We start from the raw sequence: 21,603 nt of genomic DNA on the forward strand, positions 1-21,603 counted from the left end.
TAAAATCTAGACATTCTCTAGAATTTTGAAAAGGGAGTGTCCTCAAATCTCGAGAAATAAATTAATTATACGTTCAGGTATTCTTGAATATCTAGGAAACATTGACACATGCATAATCACAAAATATTATTTTAAATAATATTTTAATTTTCGATATCTTGGAATCTTTCATTATCTCTAAGAATTGAGATTTAATGATAAAATATTTTGGGATACAATTTCTGAATGATTCAAGTATTCTACATACAGAATTATTGTTATTCCATATACAATCATCTTCCGCGCTGATCTTAAGCTTTTCATTATAATATTTGTGAATTATACCATTATAATAAATCAGTTGTATTAAAAGAAATGTAGAATTTAATGATAATATTCACGAGTGCTTATTTATTTATTTATTTTTATTTTCATCTGAACGCAGATGGGTTAAAATTTAACATTATAAATATCAGCTTTAGGTAAGTCAGAAAAGTACCTGAATAAGAATTAATATGGTGAATAAATAACTTCATTTTTCTGAAATAAACTCTACTCTCTTTAAGTAAACTATTCATTTCTCTCTCTTACTAAGTAAACTATACTTTCATCTCTCTCCCCCCCCCTTGTAACGGTTTTTTGTCCTCATTAGCATTCTCCCATTTTAATAACTAGTCGCTTGCAAGACCAGCTGTCTAAAAAAGTTATTAGAAAGAAAAAATATATATACAATGGTTTTAGTCCGGTTAATTAATTTTGTAAAAAAATATTCAAAATTACTAATTAGACGTCTCATGATTTAAACCAATCATATTAAAAGGAGGAAAAAAATATTCTTAAGAACTGCGTTTATTACTTGCCCAGGAGCCTGTAATAAATAAGATAAATCTCTCTCTCTCTATATATATTTACTTTATTTTATTTTATTACAGGCTTCTGGGCAAGGGCCCGATCTTCTAGAGCGACGTTACAATAATTAACAATATCATTTTCCGTGGCTTTATTGCTTTTTAAGCGTTCAGTTTGTTACTCAGCAACAGACAGATTAAATTTGAAAGGTAAATAAATATCTTACATTTTACTGAATGAACAGGCTGGCGCGTGGATGATCATATAGCAGAGTTAGCAAATACCATAGATTAAATAGCAGAATTTGATGATTTAATTTGAAAAAGTATCGTACCTTTTAGTGAATGGTAGCAGTTTAGACATAGAAATGTTTTATTCTTTTAAATCGCCAAGTTTTTTAATCAAAATGTCATAAAATTCGTACAGAATATGAAATAAAAAATCTGATGTGTACATCACATGACTTCCTTGTATGGAATATTAAATTATACGCATTTTTCTTGCATTTCATTTAAACTTATTGGATTGAATTAAATCTACTTCGTCGATAGCGCATAAACCACACTAGAATAAATGCACTCTTTAAAATTCACTATATTTGTTTACCATGGCGACACTCTGGCGCTAGGTTCACTTAACAGCTTTATATTTCGTTCATATGATATGATAACTCAGAATGCACAAAATTTATATCATTTGAAGAATTAGCTAATCGTTACCATATGTTCTATTCAAATATTATAATAAATCTAGAAAGATGTATAAAAGAAATTAAGCAAACAACCCCCCCCCCCCAAAAAAAAAAAAGAAAACAGTTTTTTACAGGGCGATTCAGTAATTCTCATTCAATTAATTCAGCTCTGACTTCGCGACAAGGCAAAAATACATAAAAACTCAAAATATCTATATTAAAAATTACGGAGTAAATCTTAAACACTTATTTCCTCGATAAAATTCCAGAAAGGATTAAGCATGATTTAATTCGCAATAAATAATGAAGGCGTTATCTTTGTTGTTGCAAAGCTTAGTCTCACTAGATTGGCAACAAATCTACTATTCTGCTGTTTCAAATGTAAACAAACATTTCCGCCATGTTATTTAAAAATTAGGCTTAACCGCACCTAAACAGCTTTTAAATTGTTCATAAATCTACAAATATTGCTTGCAGATTTCCTAAAGGCATAAAAACCTTAACCGGAAGATAAGAACAACATAATTCAATCATTTTTAAAGCAAAATATGCACAATTTACAAACATATAAGCGTAAAGAAACCGAGATCACTGAGCCGGGTAACAGAGTGGAGATATATATATATAAGTATAGTCAACGTTTGGTGTGGCCGATTGCAACCAAAATACGAGGTGCACATCTAAAACATGTTATAGCAGTCCTATATACAAAATTTCAACGTTCTGAGGCTACTCGTTTTTGAATTATGCGAGATACATACATACGTACGTACAGACACCACGAAAAATTCTCTTCAGAATTCATTTTAAAGCAGTTTTATAATTTTTTTGAAGGAAAAGAGTATTTTATTCTGTCCTTACGTACAGATATCACGCAAAAACATCGTTAAATTGCATTCGGTAGCGGTCAAAATGGATATTTTCGTTGAAATATGCTGCCTAAAACTTTTCGCGATTGCAATACTTCCTTTTTACTTCGTACAAGGAAGTAATAAAAAAGCACATTTAAAATTCGGTAAGTGACCATGTTCGAGTGGAAGACTACGTGCGCTTAAATTTTTTTAACTGTAGGTGCAGCCGTTTTTCTGCTGTGTGAGAAACATACAAACATGCACACAGATTCTTCATTATTTAATAATAGGAATTATTTAAGATTAACCACGACAAGTACAAATGATGTGCTATTCGCTGTGCAAGTAACAAATTTCTTTTAGTAACTATTGACACTAATAGTTGAATTTACGAGATAGAACGATGCATTTGAAGCCAGTATATTCCCATTTACGTTTTTGCTTTCAGTGGCAGATGTTTCCATTGATGAATATTGCAATAAAATTAGTTCCATCTGTTTAGAAGTGCCGGCCACCTATCAAAAGCTTGAAATGCCACAAATCATTTCCAGACTCTTTCTACTTACCGACTTCTTACATGTTCAAAAGTGGATGAATTGTAAATATTTTGCAGAAAGCCTTTTGTCGGTCGTGCTTTTCTCCACCTGAAAACAACCCCTCCCTCATCCTGTGACCCATCTTTTCAGGCATTCTTTCCTGGAAAAGTAATGGGAGGTATTTTTTCCTGGAAACGTGTTTAACGTCCCTGGAGGGTTAGGGGTTGGCACTGTTGTGTTGCAGTGGTATGTTTTCTAGCGTCTTAAATTCACGTCGGAAGTGCTTAACCTTGCCGGAATTTGTGTTGGAAGTTTTGGCATATCATTTCTTTATTTGCGATATGTTTTTACAACTATGTTGATGGAAGAAAGGCCTAGAAAATAAGGGATTTTGAAAGCATTGGTAATTCAAATAAAAAGTGACTTAAGTGAATTCTAAGTTTTTAAAAGTTCATAACAGCATCATGTTATATATTATGCATTGCAATTCAAAGGAACATAAATATCATGTGGTTTAGAGAAGGTTCGAGCATTTGATAAACTTTCCCAGCCGCTACTTTTATTAAATCTTTTAAAGGGCTAGTTAGTATCCATATCAAAGATAGATAATATTAAAATTATGAATGCCATTCTTAATCATTAAAAGCTCCAATCGTGTTTAAAATTTGAAAAAATATTCAGAGATTTTACCTGTTTGGCAATTAATATAGTCTAAGAAATTTAAAGACATGTCCGTTTCTTGATATTCTGAACTATTAATATTTTTCTTAATCATATCGTAATTATTGGCGGTATTAATTAAAAGCTAGTACCTGAAAATCTGTATTTTAAGATGGAAAATAAAACTGATTTATATCTTGCACTTATATGAATTATAATAAAGATTACGTATATGTAAAATATTTATAATAATGATTGTGTTTGGGTGGCTTTGCCCTCTATACGCGTCAGGCGAATTTATTATTAATTATGGTTAATTTATTATTTATTGTAATTATGGTTTTGTTTCTCTCCTTTATACGAAGGCATCTAAGGAGTGTAAATAACTATAAGACTGATTCTTATAAATAAAAATAAAACCGTTATTCATGCAGCAGAAATTTTATTACCAGACTAGTTATCATTCAGAAGTATGAAAATATTCCTTTTGCGCCGATAAATAATATATTATTGTAACTTTAATGTTATTTAATATTATTTTATTGTTAGCAACGGTTCACCAGAGTAACATTTTATTATTATTTCCCTCCCCCATTTCTTCCAGTGCAGAAAAATCTATTGGGATTGTTTTAAACCTACATTAGACCACAGTAACATTTTATTATTATTTCCCTCCCCCATTTCTTCCAGTGCAGAGAAATCTACAATTTTAGATAGACAAAGTTTGTATGCATATACTTGGTCTAAACAAAAGCCTGTAAACATCCTTTTTACACAGGAATAGAGATAGCCAGGACCGCCGTTTTATGGGATCAGATAACCGTACTCTCACTGAATTGAATCAGTCCTTTTTTATGACTTACCGTTTCACTAACACGGGAATGAAAAATGAATAGAGAGCGATTAACGAGGATGGAGGGAAGAGCAAAAAACTGAATAGTGGGATTAGGAACAGTTTTTTAGCGAGATAGGACCACTGAAGGAGTTGGATCGGAAGAATCGACTTAATCATATGCTAACTACTTAACTGATTTCTTTAAAATGTAGTTTTAAGATTCCCTGAAACTTCCTTTCTACAAAGAGCGAACAATAAAATTCTAGAATAAAAAATTTCAGAAAGTTGGGAATAGATAAAAAGTAAATTCACTTGTACATGGGAAAATAACCATTCTGTTCTCCCTAAAATAGGAATCGAACTTTCCTGACACGATTTCGTGCCATGCTTCCAACAAGAACTCTTCATGAACTCAAAAGAGCTACTACTCCGTTTTTATGGAATCAACTACTCGCTCAGTAAAGTGAATCAGTTCCAGGGCGAATCGTCCAACTCTACACAGGAATGGATAATTTTAGACCGTTTAGATCAGTCTCTATTGTAGACATGCTGCATCAAATAAAAGTGACTTCTTTTAGGGAAACATTCGGAAAGAAAATGACCTAAGAGAAAGTTACGCAGAATCTTCTAATTATATGAATCGATATTCAGAAAACGGAAGTTACGCGCAGTAACTATTGATTATAGGTCATCAGATGAAAATCGATTACAGAAAGTATTCTTTGCCACAAGCATAGTTATAGATGAATTCCTTTAATGTTTGATGATATTTCTACTCTGTGCATGTGTACTGTACTCAATTCACATTCCTCGTTTATGGCAATCACTTTCAGGCTTGGAATAATAAAACCATATTCCAAGACAGAGTCTGTTGTACCATTTGAATACTGAAACAACTAGGTCTGCCAAATTCGATGGCGATTTGCTGAACTTTCGTCTCTTTAAGACGACGAATTGTACTGGACGTCTATCAGTTGGATATGACATATGAACTGGACAAAAACGCTTGGCATACTGCCTAGAAGCGTCTCTGTCATTACGGTTACATTTTCCATAAAATATTATGTTCTCACGCCATTATCTTATGAAAGTTTTGAAAAGATTTTTGCATAACCAATACTGCAAGTGCTGCTGTTTGACGTTCAAGTGGCTAATAATGACCTTCATCTGACAGGTCTTGATGTTCTGGTTATTAGAGTGACTTCATAGGCGTTGCCATTTCAAGCCTGAGCAGGAAAACAATGAATGCCGGATTTAAATCAACATCTCCAACACGGATGGCCAGTTTGTGTATCAGCTTAATCATGCTTGCGTCAAAGAAATGCATTTTATTCAATGTATAATCAGTGGTATATAACTAGTAATTAATGCGCGCTAGTATATATCTAGATAGTGATCCATTGTAAGTAATTCGTATTGCTTTGTAATATACTGTAATAATTTTCGTCTGCTTCATTTCGCTGCACAGTTAGATTTGTTAACTTTATTTTTTATTTTATTTAGTTTTTTTATTTAATTATTAATTATTATTGTTATTAATATTATTACTGTTTTGCTATAGCAGGCTTTTAATCGCTTTTATTCGTTCTTATTTCAACTGTGTAATTTTAATTGCAGATAAAATTAAATTTTTCTGCAGATAAATTTAATGTGACTTCTTAAGACTATTCTGGAGTAATAGGGATGCTACGGATTTTCCGTTGGACCCTGTCGTTTGAAATCTTGTTAATAGCGGAACAAAGCTTTTTTGTATTTGATTTGCTGATAAAGAATTTCAGAATTGATCATTACTGAAACCAGAGTTGTCCGACAAGAGTGAAGCACACTGATGCTTTGTTCTTTCATTTTTGCTTCTGAACTCAATAAGAGAGAAGGGAATCGTTAATCACGTGACATTCCGGAGCAAAAGCTCTCTTCTCTAGGTCTGATTTGACGTCGATAAAACAGACGAGTCCATTTTAGCGTTTAACATTAGGGGAGATGCATTGTTCACAAATTCTGAATTTTGACTTGATGATACACTTTGCGCGGTTTTTCTCTTGGCTTTATCAATTAATTCTTAATGTAACTTTTATTGAAACAGAAGGGCAGTAGTTAAATTGTGCAAATGATAAACAAATGAATCTTAGGAAATTTCTGGAATAAAATTCTATTTAAATATTGCTCTATGCTCTTATTACGAACAAAGCACTTATTATTTTGGAAGAAATTTGATCTTACTTTTCAATAACTTTCATGCTTCATCAAAAAATATGTTTGTATATAATTTTTTTAAAGATCGCGTTTGGAAACTCTCTCTCTTTTTTTTTTTTTTTTTTTTTTTTACGAGATAAAATTTGTCTATCGTTGTTAGTTACAACTTAAAAGCAAGTTATTGCGTGAGTCGGGAAACATTGTTGATGGGTCACTGAAAAATTCTGAAGTTTAATTTTACTGTTACATATGTAATTATATAGTATCAATTCATCATTTTTATTAATTTTATATATTTGTTTATTATCACATTATCTTCCTCTTGGATTTCTCTTCCTTTTCCCTCAATGACAACTATATACAGAATACTAAACATTCAGATTACATAAACTTGTTAAAAACTTTTTGTTTACTTTTAAAGCCGACAGATTTCAGTTATCATCACAAATGACAATATTTCAGTAACAGTTTATATTTTTGTAATGATACAGAAAAAAATAAATATGAGATTCTAAGCATTTATGATGATCATTTTTTTAAAATTTTAATTTTTTTATGTTATATTTAATGGATTGAGAATATTATACTTACCTGTTAACTGCTGTTAAGAACTTCATTTTGCACAAAGAAAATTATGGCATCATTTCGGGTACTGCAGACTTTGGTTGCTGATTATGGTGTTGGGAATTACCGTTCATCCTCTCGGAGGTAATTGTTTCAATCTATGACACTTTTATAGGCCATTAGAACATTCTCGACTATTCAGCAATGTTTCTTGAGTCTGGACAAAGTGTGTTTTCTTTGCATTTGCAAATCCCAGAGATACATTATGAAAGTAACAAACATACGGAACATGTCAAAGCTAATAAAACGAGACGGAACAAATTATTAAACTTACTCGACTGAATGGTCGAAAGTATGGTAGCAACAGAGCGGTTGGTATTTATTGGCAAATTAGCACTATGCTTTGGTGGCAACAAGTTACCAGTAGTGGTTATAAAACACATATACTTGCTACAAGTAACTGCTTTATGTAATATAACAATGAGCCAAACTATGCCCAAATGATCGTAATTTACTTCAGCAAAACTCTGTTGCCATGAATAAAACTTAGCTAGTGTTGGTGTAATAAAAATTTGATTAAATCTTCAGTTTTATTTTTATTTACCCGAAACTTCGATTTTAGCTGAATAAGTTTAGCATCCCATATATCTCCAAAGTTAAGTGTTTGTATAAAAAACTTCACTAAAGTGATAATATCAGAAATATAATGACTTATTTATAATTTTTGAAGAGCAGGAGGATGATTGTCGGATGTCTGGCTTTTGGAGGACGTATTCTCCTTGTTTAAATGCATCCAAGCATTTTTTTTAGAACTCGGTGGTTATGGGAAATTTTCAGAAAAAACACGTTTTAAAAATTTAAGTAATAAATATTTTTATTTAAATAACAATTTATTATCTAATTGTGGGAAATAAAAATAACCTATAACTAATCTGTTCATTACAAGTATTAGCAAGTTAAATATACATTTTAAGTACTGATGAGCTTTAAATACTGATGTTTTTGTGTCCTTAATTTATGCCAGTTAATTTATTTTACTCACATAAGATTGCTTCTAATGAGATTGATTGGTATATGCTAATATTTGTTGTTTTCTCTTGGCGCAAAATCAGAATATTTACTGGATATTTCAGATTTTTTCCATTCACTGCTGTTAAATCGTAGGAAGTATCAGTAAACTGTAAAATTTACAGGGCTTCTAATTTTTGCATGTTACGATCTATACAAATGTAACAGCAGTTTTTAAGACTGGATTGAATTTCATTAGAATAAAGATGAGGAAGAAAGCTTTCATGAAGGACTTCCTAAAAGAAATTGGCCGGTATTTACATTATGCATGAGAAAAGTCACGAAAAATTTATGCAGCCAGTGCATTCCATTTCCGGGAATAGAACCACGAGGAGAACTAACAGTCTCAATTGATTTATGACCACTGTTTGGTCCAATGTTGCTTTTAAAACAGCATCTAGATGTAAAATAATTTGACTTTATTAGTGATGAATATATTTCCTGATTAGTAGGTTTTATATAACTTTTTAAACAAAAAATTTTTCAATGATTTAATTTTGAATATACATTTAATAACTGACAAAAGGCATTCTTCCCCTTAGATAGCCTTTATATGCTTTTTGCTGTTAACTGATTAAAGAAATATATTACTGACAATGAAATTTTTTCTTATATCTGGTCAGTATATTAATGTTTAATATATTTTCCCTTTTTCATTTAGCAGTCTAATACCAAGTACTATTTTTAAAAAATATTATCTGGTTATGAAAATGTTTTTATTGACATACAATTAACGTAAAGATTTATTATAAATTTTCTCAAATTTTTCCATTGTAACATGATATATTTTTTACAGTTAAATTGCCTCAAGATTCTGAAAAACAAGATACTGTATTAGAAAATAAAGAAGCCTTTGAAAAAGCTGATGAGGAAAAGAGTGAAAAACCAGACAATATGGTATATAACTGCATAATTAATTAAAAAAAAAAAAAAAAAAAAAAAAAAAAACTTTTAAATATATGTTATATATCATTTTTAAAAAAATGTGAGTTTACAGATCATTCTAGTAACTTTTAAAAAACATTGTAATAACTTTTATACATTGTAGTAATATTTACAGATCATTGTATAACTTTTATAGGTTTAGTAGGAAAAAACTTTGATATAGTTCAGTTTTGATTTTAATGAAAGAAATACACTCAGAGATATAACAAGAGTAACTTATTATAATTAATATACATATTATAAGTATTCCAAGATACCACTTATTCTAAGACATCTTGCTTTTAATGATATTTATACAGCGAAAAAAGAATATCTTAGATTTAGAAAAATATGGTTTAAAATTTCAGTGATTGAAAATTCTTTAATGTGAGTAGTTTACAGAAAATTATTTATTATTTTCCCTTTTATTTTAATAATACCGACTTAAATCATGTTAGTTATATTTTTAAGGTTTTATGTAATTTTTTTATCGTATTTAATAATATTTAAGCATGTTTTAGCTGCTTGTTATGTATGATGTTAAAGAAGCTTCTTTTTTCTCAGGAAGTCACTTGCAGTGTCTCAGTAGATGGTCAAGAGAAACAAGAATTTTCTTTTACATTATATGACTTTGATACATGTGACAAAGCAAACAAGCAGGTAAATTTCAAAATGTTATATCTGTTAATCTTAAATCTTAGTTACTAATAATTAATAAGAATATTTAATTTTTTTACAAGCATATATCTTCAGTTATGTTTACTATGTATTAACAACAATTAGATCATTATTTGATTTTGAATTACTATTATTACTACTATTTTTTAAGTGCTGAAGATTTTAATAAAATATATAATTCAAATTTTATTATCCTGTTTTCTGCAAAAGTGAATAATTTTAAAATAAGCGATTGTATATTTCTAATTTATTTAGATTATTTTATCATCTTAATAAATGTTTTCCTCAACTCATTCTGTTTCTTTTGTTCTCTTTTAGTGACATATGTTTTAATAGTTCTGATATCTAGCAAGTAGTCTGTTTTAAAGTATATAAATTAGGGATTGTAAATTAATCTGTAATTTAAGTATAATTCAAATCAGCTTGCTGCTGTTCTTTATTTAGTCATATTAAGATAATAATTGCCACAAAATGCATTTATTAAAAATTTTGTCTTCTTGGCGATTCCACCATATCTGTTCTTTAACTGTCAACCAGTGTAATAAAATTGCATATCATTAAAATATTAACTCTTCAGATGGTAAATTAATATATTTATTACAAGTATGTAAGTATCTTCATTTGAACAATTATTTGATTTTCAGTTTTGACTAATACCAAATAATTATTAAATTCACATTGATGCATAATGAAGCATATCCTAAAAATACAAATAATTATGCATCTGTAAATTTGGTGTATTTAATTATGGCAAAGCACACGAGGGCTATCTGTCTAAGGAGAGGACTTTCTTCTAAGGCAAACTGGCTCGTATACACGTTACACATGGGGAAAACCATGAAAATGCCCATGCAGCCAGCCCGTTTGTGGGATTCAAATCTCGAACCGAACTACCAGTGTTCAGCAACTTTGCCGCTCGGCCGCTGGTGGGCCTATGCATCTGTAGAAATTATGAATTTAATAACCAAGTATCAAATTAGAATAATATAAAAGATTATTTCATAGTTAATATATTTTAGCAATTGATCAATACGTATATTGACAATTCATAAACTTTTAAATTGTTATATGTTAAACTCATCAGAAATTAGTTCTATTCAAAAACCTGAAAAATCACTTTTTGAAAGGGTGTTTTTTTTTTTTTTTTTTACGTAATTAATTTGATACTTTGGTCTTCAGAATGAGACAAATAACTTAAATTAACAATAATACAAAAAAGCTCTGTTCAGATTTTTCTTCTGATATCTCTAATAATATTTTTATTATGCACAATATAGTTACTAAACAATACAAATTACTCTGTTCCAAAGTTTCTTAACTTTCCTAAATATTTTTCATCAATAATGATGCCACAACATGTTTAACATCATCATAAATAGAAGTAAAATATATTTTAAAGAGAAGGTATTATTTACAGCCAGATATATGAAATTGCACTACAACATCTGCATAGAATAGTAGTTATAATTTATATTTGGCTTAATTAAAAACAGTTGGTTATTTTGACACATCTAATGATTACGTTTTGGCATAATTTAAAAATTAGTGTATACTTGAAAACTTCATGTCTGTTCAACTCAAAAACATATAACTATTCATCTACATTATTCTCTTCAGACAGAGCATTTTGCAATAGGTAGTCTCTAAAAATATCATTTCAATAATTTCAGTTACTTTCAACTGTTGCAGCTTTTTCTTTTTCAGCACTGAGAAAAAATTAATATCCTTTGTAAAACCACTTCCTAATCATATAAATCTTCCTTTGCCTCATATTTTTCTGTATATTTTATTACTAAGCTTGTTTCAATGATATCTAACAAAAAATGTTGTGATTTATTCTTATTTCCATTTTTAGAATATTTTTTCCCTTGCATATTTTACAGGATGTTGAAAAAGTTGTTGTGCGATCCATTTGCGAAGCTTTGGGAAAAACACTGAAAATCCCTCCATCTGGAAGCCGTACCATTAAAGTAAAGTTAGCCATTTCTCCAGACAGCAGTAAAGACATTGACACAAAAGAGCCACAAGTTGATGTTGAGTGGCCAGTAGAAACTAATAAATTACCTTCACCGTCCAAACTTAATGACTGTTGCAGTGCTCAAAGTGCCAATACGACATCCACTTACCTGCCATCATCTCATTCAGAGAAACCGCCCAAGTATTCAAGTCCATCTGCAACACGTTCACCCCAAGTTGTTCGAATGTCAGCATCTGATGTGAGAGCAATGCCATCTCCCAAGTTGCGTCCAGCTCGCCAAAACCGTCCCCACAAAAATGACTTAAAAAGTCATCTCAGAGAAAAGTTGACAATGCACATGAATGCCAGCGATAATCGGTAAATTCTCATTTCAATTAATTTTTTATAGGTGAAAGGTTTTAAAGCCAAATTTATATCTTAGCATTTTGTAAAGATTATTTTGCTTTTCTTCAAATTATTCAGCTATTTAAAATTTTCTCAGAAAAATTAATATAAATTCTGAACCAATTTGCTAGAAAATATAAAGATTAAAGTTCTATATTAAGATAACTTTGCTGTTATTTTTTATTGTATTGTTAATTTTTATCATGAGTTGACACATTATCTAATTTAAATTTTGCATGTAATTTGAAGCTTTTTTTCCCCCTCTTCAGCTGAATGAATATTCAGGCCATTACAGGAAGGGGGGAATCTATCCGTATACTTAATTAGTTACATGATTTATTCTCATTATTTATGTGTGTGAGATTCAGTAATTATTCACAAAGTAGCTGTAAACTGTACTTCATTAAAAACAGAAAGTGTACCATAACATAATTTTTCCAAGTATCGCTGTTGCTCCATTACTCTGCAAGTGTTATCGTGCACTTAGAAAATAATATTTTCAGCTGAGTAGTAAGCCAGGCAGTCATTACTTATTTTCAATAATTTAAATTAGTCTGAACTAAATTGGTAACTCTTAATGCATCTTTGTGTGAACAAAAAAAGTAATAATCAGAAAGGAGAAGACTATGAAAATACAGATGTTGAGCCATTACATCAAATTTAAGTGTCTGAAAAATTTCAGCCATACAGGTGGAAATACATGAACAGGCAATGTAATGCAAAAATCTGTGAAAGTAGTTCTGTTTCAATTACAAACTTAAGCTTGTTAGGAGGTGTCTCACTGTATATTATACCCTTCACTTGAAAATTTTGAATAACATCAGATTTTACATGGCATTGTGGTTGTTTTCCTGTAGTTACTCTCATGCTCAAATATGACTGTAGAATCCCTTTTAACTGGCAGCAATGGAATCACACTGATTCCATATATGTTTTTCTGCATAACTAAATATATATTTCTTGCACTTGCTTGCTCATGTTTTTGACACTATCTGTAAAAATTGCAGAATACGAAGTCCATTGATAGCGTTTTTTTGATCTATTGGTCAAAATTAAATATATAATATAGAAAAGTCCTGCAGGTTATTTAAAATTAAAACACACATGATTTTATATTTCATAAAAAGGAAATTACACAAATTTTAAAACTACCATATGTATTATCAATGAAAATTATGAATTTCTTAGTATGATGGCATATAACTTAGAAATGGTAGTTTCTAAGTTATATGCCATCATACTAAATCATGGGAATCACTAGCTGGATAAGGTTATGTTGGACAGAAGAAACATAACACATCTGCATTTAGGTCTTTAGAGATTGTTAGCCCATTACATACTTTCTCATCTTACATGCCTGAATTTCCAATTTAAATATAGACTTTTAAAGGTGCCATTATTTTGATATTGGTAGTTAAATGGGTGCCAGTTATGAGGTATTTAACTGTATTATAAAAAAAATAGAGTAGATTATTATGCTAAATGTAGATTTGTAAATTACTAAAAGCATAGAATAGTGACATTTGTGTCTTGGGTTTGAATTCCAGTGATGGAATGAGGGCAGTGCACAAATACTTTCATAGTTTTCCCATGTGCAAGTTTTTGTTTTCTATTAGAAAGCCCTAGATCTAGGTTCCTTTTTTTTTTTTTCATGTTCACATGTTGCACCTCCTGAAATTCTATCTTAAATCCTAGATTGGGAACTCCTACTCTGATGTAGATACTCCTTGAACACTTTACTATAATTTATGAATAATTTTTTAGTCAGGTTAACCTTCTGCAATATATTTCTAATTCAAACTTTCATCGATCATTTCACTGTAGTTTGTATAAAATGTAACATTTTACCGACCGATCAGCTTTGTATCGCCAATACCTACTGACCGATTGCCTATTAATTGGTTTTTTTTCGCCAATGCCTACCTACCCATAGCCTATTAATCGCTTTTTTCTCGAGGCTACCTAAAAATAGCCTATCAATCTATGGCTATAAGCTATTTGCTATACCATCTGCATTTTATTATTAGTATTGAGGTACATTGCTCCCTTGTGTTAAGTGCGTTGCTTCGTAAACTCTCACATTTTCACACTATTTTTTAAAAATTTACTATTCACGATGAGCGAAAAATATGGTACTGGAGAGTTTTATTTAGACGATTTATCAGATTGTCTTGACAGTTATTCAGAACAGGGAGAATCTGTGGCTGAGCGGCCGGTCGGATGTGCGTATGCTGTTGAACCTCTAGCGGTCGATAAAGTGTTAATTATTCTAATCTATAAACCTTAAAAATAAATTATTATAAAATATGATATTAATACTAATTTATAGTATGAAAGCACAATTTAAAATTATTGTTTTCAAATAATATTGTAATTTCGTTAATACATTAAACTGCATGTTAATGAAGTATTTTTAAGTAATTAATTTCATAATTTTGCAGGCATCTACTAGACGAGACAATTCAGAACTTTACTGAAGACCATCATCACAAACATCCAACGAGTAGGGACCATTTACCAGAGAGCCGTGATCGCCGAAATCATTATTTGGACTTGGCTGGGATGGAAAGCCCCAAGCACAATGATACTTCAAATCCAAAGCACAATGCTGAACAACTACACAGCCCTCGTATGGACCCTAAATACATTTGTCCATATCGGCTTGTAGACAGAACGCACATATGTTCAAAATCTCATAAAACACGCGAGAGCCATGGCTCTTCTCCATTGAAGAAACCCTCTGTTCCATGTCATCCTAAAGTGAACATTGATGTGGAAAGAAGCCCTCGTTTATATAGGAATAAAATTAATCCTGATCCACAGGATGATTTGCTAAACTTAAACTTTGATTTATGTGATATTGTGCCAGATGCTAAATTTGATTGGGAGAAGCCTCATCATCGCCGTTCTAAATCTTATGACTTGTATGAAAATGACTTAACCAATCCTGGTGGATTTTACTCACCAAAACTTAAACCAAGAAATAACCAGAATTGGACTTCTATTTTAGAAAATCAAAAACTGTCAAATCATCTTCCATCATCACCTGGGCATCATTATCGGCATCGACATCGTGATCGTGAACGTCAACGAGCAATGCAGCAGGTTGCCAGCTGGATTGCTCGAGAACATTCTAATTCCAAATCAGAAGCAACTAAGCACTTTCTGTGTAACAGTGTTTCTCCTAATTCAGCTCACGGACCTCTAGTAGAAAGACATGAGCATCATCACCTTCATGAACATGTGCATCACCATTATCATCATTTTGTTGAATTCTAATCATGGGATTACAATTTGCCATCTAAATCTATGTGCCATGCCAGTCAAATGATGAGAACTCAGCACAGAATGCAATGAGTGCTGAGTAGTACTTACAGATGTGGACAAAAAATAAGGAATATACTGTGCTCACTTACTACCTGTGAATCATATTTCAATTTTACTGAATGTTTTGAGCACCAATTAAAACTGAAATAGAGTGGAAGCACACAGCTTGAAATAAGAATTATTAGTCTTATATTTAAATATTTCATGACATATAATATTAATATCTACTTAAAATGAATATTAAAAAAGAGGCGGTAGCAGTAAATAATCAAAATTTTAAAAACTTAAAAAATACTTATGAATAATCAGCAGAATATAGGTTTAAGATACATTACTATACTTTAAAATATTTCACTTAATATTACTATCAAACAGCTACACATTAGTATATAGCCACAGAATAGGAATATTAAAAGACTGTTAAAGCATTATCATAAAAGCATTATCATAGCCTTGCTGCCTTTGATTTCAGTTTTGTTGTAGTATCAGTAAGCTTTTAGCTTATTCTCCACATAGATACTTGTTTATACATAATAAATACAGGGTAGAGTGGCATTATAATTGTATTAAAATACTTCTGTTTAACTGTAATATATTTCATTCTTAAATCTGTTACTTGCTCATTCTGGTCAATAACAGAATGATAAATGTCAGATAATTGACGTAAAATATATTCAAAGCACATTATATATATATCTATAAATTGTACAGATTAAATTAGATTATTAAATTAGATAAATTGTACAGATTAAATAAGATCACGACAGTCATGTCCTAGTTGAAGAAATCAGAAGACTTATACAAGTATTACTTTTAAAAAATATGTTTTATTAATCTTTCTCAGTGTAAAATTCTAAAGAAACTGAGACTTCTACTCCTGTTGCTGCTTTCCATAATGAATTGCATGTGTTAAAGTCTAGGATCAAAAGTGCAACCACTCTATTTCTTTGGAATGATTTTTTTTGCATTTACATAGTGTATATATATGTCTATGTTAGAGAGTTGTACAGATAGATATATAATTAGAGCTATTTTAATATAATGTTTCAATTTCTACTGAGAATTTTTAAGTTTCTACTCCAATTCATAATGACATCCATAAATTTATTGCATTACAGTGTTAACCAAAAAAGTGAAGACCATAACATTAAAATAGTTAACTGTTTAGAATATCAAAATAATGGACCACAGGTGGCTATTTTTGAAAGCTAGTACTCTTTAAATTTTTTATTTCGGTATTTTCTTTCCTTATTAATATTTGTGTGTATACATTTGTTTTTTAATACAAATAGTTTTTAATGTCTTGGTCTTCCATCTGAGACAGTAAATCCTGATATAAAATATGGCATCAAATAAAAAAATTAATGTACGTATAAAATTATTTTATTATTCAAAAAAGTTTTAATCAAATATAATATTCCAGAATAATTCGCATTATTTGTTCTGATGCTCATTTTGATGTTAATTTCTTAAAAAAAGTAAAATGCAATCATTTCATATGACATTCTGTTTTCTTATTGTATTATTTAAATTCCAAAATGACATAGATTTCAGAATATGCACACATTTCTAATTTTTTGAAAATTTCAATGTTGTATTTTATATCAATTTTGTGAAAATGTTCATAGAAATATCATTTTCCAGGTACTTAAGTGTCAGTTTTGAATTAAATGTCCTAAAATAAATATTTTTATGATGTTCATGATTGTTTTATATGGATAAATTCACAATATGTGATTTACAGATAGCTAATAACAAGTTAAAAAATAGCTGAAATGAGAGTACAGCAACACAAACATACATTGCTGACATATTTTCACAGTTAGGTAATCTTCAGTTGTTTCAAAATATGGAACAAAATCTGAAATCTTTTTATTATTGTGTGCTGTTAAGATACAAGATACCAGCTTAAAGTTGAAATTCTGTGTTAAAACTACCTTTTTCTGATAATGATTGAAAACACATTTAAAACTTAACATTTTTCATACTTTAAGCTTCTTGAATTATACTCTGAGTATCATAATTAGCTTCTACAATACATATGTATAGTTCTGTACTATTATAAAATGCCAAACTGAACTGTAAAAGACAATCAGATGATTTATCATCCCATCTTATTTTCTAATTATGGAGATTACAAATTCAAACTGAGAGTTTAAAATAAACCATTTTATTAATACTAAACCTGATGGTTACACAAAGTTAGGCATATAACAAAAACAGATTCCGCAGGTTACAGGTAAGGTAGAACAAATGTTCAACTAAGAATAAATGTGAAATATAATTTAACACATGCCTAAATAAGCCTTGGCTCAGGGCCTAAGTATGCACTAAGCAAACACAGCTTGTCGAAGCTAAAGTTGATAAATCATTTCAAGCAGCAGGAACTTATAACGGAGTTATTTATATACAAATCTCTTTTGACATTTGAGCAATTAGCTGATTTGCTTTCCAGTACTGGGTGGCAGAATTAAAATTATTAAGTGCAGAGCACATGTTTAAATGCTCTTTGTCCAGTCCATAAAGAGAGTCCAGTGTCATCAATGGAGAATTCCTGAGTATAATGTAAAAGAAATCAACATTGAGACAACCATATTCATTCAAAAAATGGACATAATTACATCAGTGTCTTGCCACAGCTGTAGCATGAGGAGAATCTGTGATATATCCATTGTCCAAGAGATCTGCAAGGCCTTTTCTCTTAACTTTTGAGTCAAAAATCTTGATCGATCTCTTGGTACGAAAGTCCAAAATTTCTGTACTTTTGGAGAACAGCTGTTCCTTTCTTTGCCTGGGAAACTGCACTCTCACTTTCCTGTATGACGGCTTTGAAGAGAGAGAAGTCCTACAACAGCAAAGGCCTTGCATATGAACTGTATCCAGTTCACCAGTGAAAATAATGGTGTTAATACTGAATAATGGCCAGCAAAGGCTGCTAAAACCTTTCTCTTCAAGTTCAGAAACTCTGCACTTTTAACTAGTAAATTAAAATCGCACAAACCTTTCATAACTGGTGTTCCTGATTTTTAACATAGATTTCTTTAAGAAGACATATTCCCTCTAAAAAGGATATTTACTATTTTTTATATTATAATAAATGCATTTCATAAAAAATTCTTTTGTACTTTTTCAGTAAAGCACTTAGAGACAACATCTTGAATAAAAATATTAAATCTGTGCAATTCCTATTAAAAATAATCATACAAATTGAGTAAAAAAGAAATGATTTTAAACTGAAATCTTTATCCCAAACAACAACATTTCTACTATACATTATACATACTACTTTATTTGCCTAAGAGTTGATTCACATATACAGTTGAAAGTGCCCATTATGAACATTTCATACATATTTGGAATGATCAGATGCATGTATTCTTATTTACATTAACTAATACAATAAAATTATATTTAACAGTTGATATGTATATTTTTTTTTTTGGATAATTACTCATATCATAATACCAATATATTTTAAGAAATAATTAAATTTTTGAAATCTATGCAAGTTTTTAGTTGTATTTTAATTATGAAAATCTAAACTAAAGGCTATTAAAACTAAAGACTATTTCAGCTTTTACAGTTTTTGTAAGTTTTAAACCTCAATATTATACTTTAATCTATTGCAAAAATTATTTAGCCCATCAATTTTAAATATTTATCTTTACAAAAGGAAAAGAATCACTATAATTTGAGCAAATGACAGAGTATCAAGATTTATGACTAGTTAGAAATAGCATGCATCATTTATCTATGTTCAATCAACACACTAAAGTCTACTAGTACTGCAAGTAAAATTCCTTGCATTTAAAAAAATATAAATTCATCAATTTCAGAACAGATTTTTCTTGCATTTCAGAGACAGAAAAATGAAAATAGTCCCTCTTTCTTGCATTCTACTTATTATTCCTGAAAAAAATCCATAAGATATGTTATGCACTTCTTCATTAAACATAAACATACCATATAAGACTTGCAAGCAATTAGCTAATTGACCCCCCCCCCCAAAATTTTTTCCCCTTTTTAAAAAATGCTTTTAACACTATATTATTTTTCTGCCTATGCAGTCTAATACTAAAAATATATCATTTATTCCTTAACTTTTACATATTAAAAAAGTATTTAAAGTATGGTACTCAGATCGTTCAATTATCCTGTTTGTGAATTATCAATTATCTTCAACATATCCAGCTCATGTCTAGATCACCTTAAATGCAAGCCCTTTTCCTTTTAATGTTCAAAAGCAGATAATATTCCTTTATAAAAAAGCTTCGTATGTACTAATAGGCAAAAAAATCCATACCCTGAAAAAACAGGGAACAGTTACCATTTTGCTTGCATAATATTGCATACTTCCCATAATGAGTGAAAGCAGTTGTCTTTACAAAATTAACTAGTCATTTGAATCATACCTGTCATGTAATACCTTTATTTTGCAAGTAACTTATGCAGAAGATAAAGTAAAATATTTTACTACTTAGAAATTATTGATTTGTGAATTCCAAATCGAACTTTATTATTATTACTTTAGATAAAAATTCATTTTCAGTTACTAAACTGGAATGTGAATATTAAGAACAAATTAGTTTTTTTAAATGCCTCAAAACAGATGTTGCTTTATGATCTAAAAAACTGGCACCTGCAGAAAATCTTATCCTGTTAAGACAGAAAACCACTGCTATAGTGCACAACATAATGTTCTTAAATTATTTTTCAATAGCTGTGGTTGCCATCTGGTTACTCTAATTTAGCAATTAACCAATCAAGCACATTATTTGGACTCGATGTAGAAGACATAATAAAACAAGCAATGAATGTTCTATGCAACAACAAATAAATATTTCTCAATATATATATATATATATAAACCCACCCCACTAAATCTATTAAAATTTTTTTATTGACACTCTAGTTTTACATTTCAAAAATGCTAGTTTATATGAGTCTCACAAAGAGATGAAGTTTGAAGGATCAGATTGCAAATCACCCCTTGCAAAACAGTTTAAAAAGCAGAATCAGTTGTGAAGCTATCTTTTATTTGGTTCATTACAATAAATGTTATGTTTAGCTATGTTAAGCGAACCTATTGAAATCTAAACTACGAATATGGGCTAAAAATTTTTTCCCTTATGTAAACTACATTTCAACACTTTATTTTAAAATCTTTTGTGAATTTAATTTAGCTTTCTCTATTTGTTTGAAAACATTCAATACTTTTAACTCCTTGAATTACTTATAAAAGAATTGACTCTCATGTTCAATGAATATAACCTTTATATTTTTGCCAAATAGCATGAAACAGTTTACATATGGATGTTATATATTTCCTCTTTGTTCATTTTTAAGAATAAACCTTCCACTATATTCTATATCTTTCAAATATTTAATTAAGTCTGGTATTTTCATTCCCCTCATTTCTTTTTTGTTCATTGTTTTTACAATAGCAATTCTTAACAGATTAACATTTATATTTAAATGTAGAGAATATTTATTAGAATGCACAACTCTGTACATAATGTGTTAAGATTCAGGAGAATTTTACAAAATATTTATAACTTTTATTTTGTAATTTAAAAAATAAAGTATATTACTTAATGTCATTTCTGTATTTTACTTAACACTTCAGGTACCTCAGAAATAAAGATTCATCAAAAGTTAATGCTCAGATTTTGTAACTGCACACCTGAAGAAAAAATTTTTTTTCTAGGAGACTGCATAAATATTTAAGGTTAAAAAATATGTAAATCAGCTTTACAATTTAATTTAGCAATAGCCCCTTATTGCTCCTCTCTATTCAAAAAATAATAATGGCTTTCTGAACTGCGTAATTTCTAGAACAATCCATATCTTATCATAACTCTGATGACATATGCAGCTAATTTGAATCTTAAACCAAAACTTTCTCTTAGTAAGCTGCCATACTGGGTTAATGGCATACTTTTGCTTCTACCTGTGTTCCCATTAAGATGCTGCCTTGCTGCTCTCTTTCTTCCTATTGCAACAGCATCAAAAATATAAATGTTCTTGAATAGGCATGATTAGGGTGCCAAGTAAATTGTGGCTGCAAATGTCAATTGAAATTAAGA

The 21,603-nt window shown here is 29.9% G+C and overlaps 1 protein-coding gene across 6 annotated transcripts in view; it reads left to right on the forward strand.

Annotated features, from left to right (window-relative positions):
* The window catches only part of LOC118203638 (uncharacterized), a 57,704-nt gene extending 38,767 nt beyond the window's left edge, over nt 1-18,937 (forward strand). For 4 of the 6 annotated variants that reach the window (XM_035375915.2, XM_085822019.1, XM_035375917.2 and 1 more), the window contains 4 exons: nt 9,023-9,123; nt 9,715-9,810; nt 11,712-12,163; nt 14,632-18,937. In XM_035375915.2, coding sequence (XP_035231806.1) covers nt 9,023-9,123; nt 9,715-9,810; nt 11,712-12,163; nt 14,632-15,469 — 1,487 coding nt within the window. In that variant the 3' untranslated portion in view covers nt 15,470-18,937. The remainder of the gene's footprint in view (nt 1-9,022; nt 9,124-9,714; nt 9,811-11,711; nt 12,164-14,631) is intronic. The other 2 variants (XM_035375918.2, XM_035375920.2) reach the window with 1 other exon arrangement.
* The last annotated feature ends 2,666 nt before the right edge of the window (nt 18,938-21,603 follow it).

This window comes from Stegodyphus dumicola, chromosome 8, assembly GCF_044657685.1.
Source record: "Stegodyphus dumicola isolate Sdum_Otavi_A_Nest chromosome 8, ASM4465768v1".
In the NCBI taxonomy this organism is placed as follows: domain Eukaryota; kingdom Metazoa; phylum Arthropoda; class Arachnida; order Araneae; family Eresidae; genus Stegodyphus; species Stegodyphus dumicola.